Source organism: Macrobrachium nipponense, chromosome 8 (assembly GCF_015104395.2).
Source record: "Macrobrachium nipponense isolate FS-2020 chromosome 8, ASM1510439v2, whole genome shotgun sequence".
Classification (NCBI taxonomy): domain Eukaryota; kingdom Metazoa; phylum Arthropoda; class Malacostraca; order Decapoda; family Palaemonidae; genus Macrobrachium; species Macrobrachium nipponense.
The window spans coordinates 2,169,433-2,177,637 of NC_087203.1; the positions used below are offsets into that span (position 1 = coordinate 2,169,433).

The 8,205-nt window shown below is 50.0% G+C and overlaps 1 protein-coding gene across 1 annotated transcript; it reads left to right on the forward strand.

The window, feature by feature from the left end:
* The first annotated feature begins 7,208 nt into the window (after window positions 1-7,208).
* On the forward strand, window positions 7,209-7,745 carry LOC135223342 (uncharacterized). Its single transcript, XM_064261804.1, has one exon. It carries the CDS (start codon window positions 7,209-7,211, stop codon window positions 7,743-7,745), a length of 537 nt encoding a protein of 178 aa, XP_064117874.1.
* Window positions 7,746-8,205: the final 460 nt, after the last annotated feature.

The window sequence follows — 8,205 nt, forward strand, 5'->3', positions numbered from 1 at the left end:
GACCTTTAAACTTTTAACAAGGTGCAGGGTGAGGTGGGGGAACACCGACCTATTAGTAGTAAAAATAATCATAAAAAATTCCATTTTGTACCTGAGAGAGTGCACAGTGCCCAAATCAAACTAAACAACATGGCCCACATATGGTGTAGTACTCATAAATCCTTAACTCAGAGAGTAAGTGTCATATTTTGCACTTTAAAAATGTTCGGGATCTCTGTCGGTGTTCCCCTACCGTGGGGAAACACCGACCACGGCGTTGTGGAGCACCAACCGTTATTTTTAAAGTTTAAATAACAAAAACATAGTTGTTTTTTCCACCTTAAATAAACTTAGGCGATAAGCCTAGGTGATGAAGTGAAAGATAACCAAATAAAAAAAACATTTATTTGACAAAAACAAACTTAACTAAGATAGCCTTAAATCAGAGTATAAAGGTATGAAAATTAATAGAAAAAAAACTATGTACACTGTAACACCTTAGCCTGTATGCTACTACAGGATTAGACATGCATGTTGAAGGCAAAAATGGGGGGGGGGGGGGTAAACCTTAACCAGGTCAGCCTGCCTCATGGTGGCATGCTTGGTCGTTACCAGGACACCCTTACACTGCACTGGCTTGACAGATGCTTCATCTACAATGGTAGGAAAGGTAAAGGTGTCCTTGAAGAAAGCGGACTTCATGCCAGAAAAGAAAGATGAAACTCCATCCTCCATGATGGCCAAGACTTGAGCAATATAGCACACCAATGAGCCCACGTTCCTTCCCTCGCCCAGCTACATTTCAACAAGTACGAAGTTCCTTACCTGAAAAAGAATTGAAAAGACAAAACAAAAATAAATAAATATATATAAGCAAGGGTAGGCTAGTCCTGATAATGAATTATGATAATTGATAAGTTTTGGCTGCAAAAATAAAAAGCCCCCATCCTTAAATAAATTGAAAACTGAGACAAAACAAAAACAAAAACAAATATATAAGCCAGACTAGGTTAGTCTTGATAATGAATTATGATAACTGTTAAATTTTGGCAGAAAGAATAGAAAGTCAATCACCTCTGATGCCTTCTCAGCAAAAATGTAATACTCTGAGGAGTCATTGAACAGCAAAGGAATAGTAGTGTAATGGGAAAAATATTACTTTAATTATTAGTGTTTTATTTAGGAATTGATTCATCATCCTCCTCTAATATCTTTACACTGCTATTGTAAGTGATTGGAACTGTGAAATGTTTTCGTTTTTGTTGTGGACACGAGTGTGGCAGTGTAGCCAGTCCCTTGTTTTGTTTTTCTCTCACTCTGAGTATTGGAGCGCTGCCCTGAATCTTTCGTCTGCATTTTGGTAACACTAGCAACACATGTAAGGATCACGAATGCTTTCATGTAAAGAGGACGTCAGCCATTTCACCCTTTCATTTTGGCTATTTTACCAAATTATTAATACAAATGATTATCTATCCCTTGCAAGGGATCTAGTCCAGGAATCTAGTCCAGGAGTTCTGAAGTCTAGGTAAATTAATCAAGTCCAGGAGACTAGGCCTGGGAGAAATTTGGCATGATGTTATGAGTATTAAAGAAACAAGCTGAATACCAGGAATTTTCTTCAATACCCCTAAAATGGAAATCAGCACTTCAATTACCTCTCAGTGGGAAGACATCACCTGGCCTCATCAGTAGTAAGACCCATACACACAAGGAATATCATGTAATAGCAGGCAGGACTGGCCTACCCTAATTCCCAGGCAGTGTAAACGTCAGTCTTCATACCCACTGTGTCAACTATGACCCAGTACCATTCTCCGACCCGTGTCTCCAGGCAAGAAGACTGACAACAGTGCATATGTATATGTTTACTAATAATAGTATTCTTATTCTCGTATCTTAATGTGAGGGAAAATCCCGCCCGTGACAGTAGTAGTAGCATCTTCCTCCTCACTATCAGACTTTCTGTGCCTTGAGCACTTCTTTTCAGCTGATGCCTTCTTTTTCTTCTCTGTCTTCCTCTTCTCTGCCTTCACTCTCAGATATGTGATGGCCTCCTCATTCTCGGTAAGAATGCAGGCCCGTACCACCTTACATCCCTTCCCATAAGGATGAGGAGCTGCGTTGGGGAACACCCTGACATTTTCTGGGGTAACGTCTTGCGAATGACTATTTGAGCAGCTAGGGCCTGGGCTGGCAGGGTCATTGGAGATGCCAGAGTCCCCATAGAAGCAGGGTTCCACCATCACATCAACAGGGGACAGGTCATCATCTGGATGCATGGGAAATGGACCAGGAGGGTCCACTACTTCTGAGTTATAACCTTCAGCCACACATTCCTCTTCATCAGAAGAAGTTGGAGTAACTTCTACTGCAAAGTTCACAGGTGGTGCTGGTTGCTCTGTTAACTGTGCTCCTACAAATGCATCATATGGGAAGATGTTGCGATTGATAGGCCAGATACCAGTCGCCCTGAAACCACTGAGAATGTTAGAGGGGGTAGCGGCTTTAGTCCTCAGAGGCAAACTCTGGCAACTGGTGCACTGTTATGTGCTTGTTAGGGTGCATGAGAGAATAGTCATTCAGTAGGCCATGCAGAAACGTCTTAAAGGGACCAAACACACTCACATCCAGTGGCTGAAGTTTGTCTGTCGTATGCAGAGGCAAGAAAACAATCACTATACCATGCTTTATCGCGGTTGATGTTTTCCTGCATGTTCACGGCCGTTAGGCCCCCGCACTATGTTTTTTATTTTATTTTTTTACAGCAATGCCTTGGCAGCCACTTCAAATGGACACACTTCATTTCACTAGATAACATGTCAATACGGCTAAATATCATAATGAAACTTAACTCAAAACAATCACGCCTTATTCACTGACGTGAGACGCTATATGAGAAGCATGAAAAATTACAACAGACATTCAAAAAATCAATTTTCTTACCCTATAAATACAGACGATGTGATGGCGGGAACCTGTTGATCACATGTTGACAAAGATAGCTGCTGTGTTGGCAGTGAGTTTCAGTGCAAAATTTGAAATAGTTTGTGTACCAGAGCATTTGGTCTGTGTTTCCCTTTGTCAGTATTCACCAACCTCACCTTACAGTAGTTAACTACTATATAAGTACCACATGGGAGGTACCCCCAGTCCCCCACCCAATTGGTAATGCATCAATTTACTTTCGGCAGCCTTCGTAGTTAGATGTCTCTTGCTATCCTCTGCTCTGCTTGGTGTTTTGTCCTTTTCAAACATTTGCAACATTTTGTCTCCCAGTATGGTGCAATAATTCTTTTATTGTTGTTATCGTGTATTGATGTTATCCCAGTTATGGATAAACAACCAATATGTCACTTTCTAAGGAGCGTAAGCCAGTTGCTATGCATACCTGCCTTGGCACCTCCATCAATGAATGAAACCACTTCCGCTCCTCCATTGATATAGACCCTCGTCACGAAAAAGGGTCGGATCCCCCTTTTAGTGACAAACCTACCACAGCATCAGGTTATATTAGCAAGAAGAAGAGTTGAGGGACTAGTGCAAGTAGTTATGTGTAAGGACAACGCCTTATCACAATTTTCTCCATATATAATTCAACAATCGCGTTGTTCTTACTTCCCTCCTCGAGAGCGTTCAGCGGGCTTTCCGCCAATGTATATATCTTGTAAGATCATATTTTATGTACTTTTATATTCTATGTTATATGTCTCACAAGAAACACAAATCAGCTCTCGCCGACCCACTTTTACTCTCTCGCGGGTCGGATACCACATTTCCGCCTGCATGCTGTATATTTGAATTTCCCTTACCTGTAATAAAGTCAGAACACTTCTACCTGCCTCTTTGTCCACACCTCACAACTGGTGACCTCCCGGTTTGGACGGTGACCCAAGCGATTTTGGCTCAGCCATTAAGGGACTAACTACCGCCGCTTACCTTCAGAGATCTTTAGCGGACTCACACAGCGCCTCAGTTTAGATCTCTGAAAGCTCCTACCGTGGAAAAAAACCAACGCCTCTAACGGACTAAATACGGCATACCTTCCTAAGGTGTGTTCAGGCGTTCCTCAAATGGTTTGGCCCGCCATTTACGACCCTGTCGACCGTTTTGTGAGAAAGGACAATGGACGCAGACAGTTCAGCGTGAGAGACCCAGGCCTCCCCTGCCTCAACGACAGTCTCGCACACAGCTGCCGCTCAAGCTGTCAAATTGCCCCCCCTTCACAACAACGAACCCAACCGCCTGGTTCATCTGAGCTGAAGGGCAATTCCAGGTTGCGGGACTCACGGACAAGGTACTGCAGGCTGACCTCGTCACGGCAGCCCTCCCGATGGAGGTATTCGACCGAATAACTCCATGGCTGACCGGTCGAGCACAGACCGAACCTGTCACATTTGATGAATTAAAAACAAGACTCGTGACAGCCTACTCCACGCCCATTGCTGAGAAAGCCGCCCGCGCCCTCGACCTAGTTACAAACCCGATGCGAGGCGCCGACCCACAGGATGCCTGAGACACGGTGATGGGCCTCGTCCGCCTGCCCGAAGTAGGTCCCGATGGGAAGAAGAAGGAAATCTGCCTGAGCCGCGAAATTTTCCTGCGGCAATTCGAGCCAGACGTCCGAGGACAGCTAACGGACGCATACACTCTCCACGACGACGAACTATTGGAGAAAGCAAAAAAGCTGACGCTGTCGAGCAAGGCTGCAAGGGTCGCCGCTCCCCGATCCTCCGTGTGCCTAGCCGCAGAGAAGGGAGAAGAAGAAGACGACAACCCAACGCAAGAGATCGGCGCCGTGACCCAGAGGAAGTCCTCCCACACGCAGCGGGGCGAAAACTCCTGGTGCCACTACCACCGGAGGTTCGGAAGACACTCCAGGCGATGCGAAAGCCCCTGCACCTTCCAGCAGCCAAAAAAACGGCGACGGCAGACAAAACCAAAGTCACCCGTCGGAACCACACGCTGTAGGGTTTTATGTCCGCGACGCGATCTCCGGCCGGAGGATGCTGGTGGATACAGGAGCGATGCACTCGATATTCCCGCCGTCAGGAAAAGACAGCAGCCGCGGGCCTGACAAACCAACCACCCTCGTCGCCGCAAATGGGACCCCCATCCATTCCTACGGCACGAAGTCCCTCGAGATATCCATCTTGGGGCGCAACTACGTCTGGAATTTCACCATCGCAGATGTCAGGATTCCACTACTGGGGGCGGACTTCCTGGCGCATAACGGCCTCCTGGTTGACGTGGGTTGCAAACGCCTCCTCGACACAGGGACATGCCGTTCCCTACCACTTGCAGTGGGCCCAGGCGCCCCCACAATTTGTACCATCACCCCCCACAAGTACAGCTACCTCCTGCAGGAATTCCCCGAAGTTTTCAAACCGGAACTTCGTCAGGTGGCGGGGACGCCGCCCAAGCACGGAATATTCCACCACATCACCACCACGGGGCCCCCGACACACGCAAAGTTCCGATGACCCCCTCCGGGCCGCCTTCAGGATGCAAAAAGGGCGTTCTCGGAAATGGAACGAATGGGTATCTGCCAGAAAGCGTCAAGCCCTTGGGCTTCGCCCCTGCACATGGTACGGAAGCCTGACGGCACCTGGAGGCCCTGCGGAGACTACAGGAGACTCAACCTCGCTATGATCCCCGACCACTACCCCTTGCCAAACATGCAGGATTTGACCGGGGCCCTCCATGGAGCAAAATTCTTCACGAAAATAGACCTTTTAAAATCTTATTTTCAGGTTCCCGTGCACCCCGAGGACGTCCCCAAGACCGCCATCATCACCCCTTTCGGCTCCTACGTCTTCCATTACTCCACCTTCGGCCTGAGAAACGCAGGGGCCACCTTCCAGCGCCTGATGGACAGCATCCTGGGGGACCTGCCTTTCTGTGTCTGCTACATTGACGATATTTTAATTTTTTTCAGGCCCCCGGAGGAGCACCTACACCATGTCCGAGCGGTTCTGAAACGCCTTTGACTTGCTGACCAATGGGCGGTGGTCTGTCCTGATAGTGAAGGGGGCGCCCTCCAGGAGGTAGCGGAAGTGGCTCACTGCTTGGTACACCGCCATGAGCTTGATGTCGAATGTGCTGTATCGTAGAAGGTGAGTGGCTGGGACCCGCCCTGGACCATCTGCTCGAGGACAGCCCAGCAGGTGACGTTGCTGGCGTCAGTGGTGAGGCGTAAGGGCGCGGTAGGGTCCTGGTGGCACAAGGTTGCGGCTCTGGCGAGGGCCATCTTCGTGTCGTGGAAGACCTGTGCTTGTTCTGCTTCCCACATCAGGCTTTTTTGGTTTCCCCTTCAGGACCTGTGTTAACTGGGACATGGTGCGGGCGGCGTCGGGGATGAACCAGCGGTAGTAGTTTACCATCACAATGAATTCTTGCAGGGACTTGACCGTAGTTGGGGTCGGAAACTTCTGCACCACGCCCACCTTCGAGGCCATGGGGCGCAACGCCTGCTGCGGAGATCTTGTGTCCGAGGAAGTCCACCCTCTCGGCGCCGAAGGTGCACTTGTCGAATCGGACGACCAGACCGTTTTCCTGCAGGCGTTTCAGAACCGCTCGGACATGGTGTAGGTGCTCCACCGGGGTCCTGGAAAAAATTAAAATATCGTCGACGTAGCAGACGCAGCAAGACAACAGAGGCACCTGGCAGCCATCGCTGAGTTCGGCTGCACCATCCATTACATTCCCGGCGAGAAGAACCCTGTGGCGGACGCCCTCTCGAGGATAGAGATCAACGCCGTGCACCTCGGGATCGATTACGAAGACCTCGCCCGAGAACAGGCCGCCGACCCGGAGACTGCCGCATATCGCACAGCTATCACCGCCCTCAAGTGGGAGGACGTGCCCTTCGGACCCGCGGGCACAACGCTCCTCTGCAACATAAGCACGGGTCGCCTGCGACTGCTGATTCCAGCCTCTCGAAGGAGAGCCGTATTCGACGTCATACATGGACTCTCGCGCCTCCTGGCGGAGAAGTTTGTCTGTCACAGAATTCAGAAGGACTCCCTTGAGTGGGCCAGGACCTGTGTTTCTTGCCAAACAAGTAAAGTAAGTCGGCACACAGAATCAGGCGTGGGGGAATTCCTGAGCCGAAGCGAATATTCGGCCACATTCACGTAGATGTCGTGGGTCCCCTACCCCCATCGGAAGGCGCCAGATACCTCCTGACGATAATCGATTGCTCCACCAGATGGCCTGAGGTGACGCCGATGTTGGAGGCAACCACCAGAGCGTGCGCCGAAGTCCTTCTCGCCAGCTGGCTCAGTCGATTCGGAGTGCCAGATGAGGTCACGACGGACCGCGGACCCGTTTTCCTGTCGGAGTTGTGGACCGCCCTGGCCCGCCTGATGGGAACATCGCTACACGCCACCACCGCCTACAACCCAACGGCTAATGGCTTGGTGGAGAGGGTCCACCAATTGCTCAAGGCTTCCCTAATGGCACGCTGCACCAGTGAGGATTGGAAGAGCCAACTACCGTGGGTTCTCCTCGGCCTCAGGACCGCCCCTCGGGCAAACGGCGAAGCATCACCTGCAGAGAAGGTATACGGGGAACCATTGACAGTCCCAGGTGAGTTCTTCCCGACCAATGCTGACGACGCCAACGTCTCCATCACCAGACTTCGGGAATCCACCAGAAAATTCACGCCCTGCATCAAGACCTTCTCTGACAGAACCAAACACTTCCTCCCGAAGGCACTATTGTCCTGCAAATGCGTCTTCATCAGGGACGACGCCCGCCACTAACGAGACCCTACCAAGGCCCCTTCCACGTCCTCCGACGCACCGACAAGGCGTACTTCATATACATAAATGGTCGTGAGGACTGGGTCACGATCGACCGACTGAAACCAGCTTCCATTATGGACGAAGAGTACGCCGACGCGGATTCCATAGGGCGCCTCACTCTTCCTCGGAAAGAAGCGGCTCCATTGATCACCAAACCACCCAGTCATAGCCGCGGCCGCCCTCGGAAGACGGTCGAACCCCCCGAGGGTCACCTCAAGGGAGGCATCCCGTCCCCTAAAATCCCCGAGGACTCCGAGGCCGAGGATGTACCACAGCAGCTGGTCTCGCGCACCCGAGGCCGCCTCCGCCGGCCCACTCGCTTCTATGAGTAACGATCAGAAGTACTAAGAAATCATCCAACAATTACGCCCTATTTATTGTCTTAGGGGGGTAGTATTTGTAAGGACAACGCCTTATC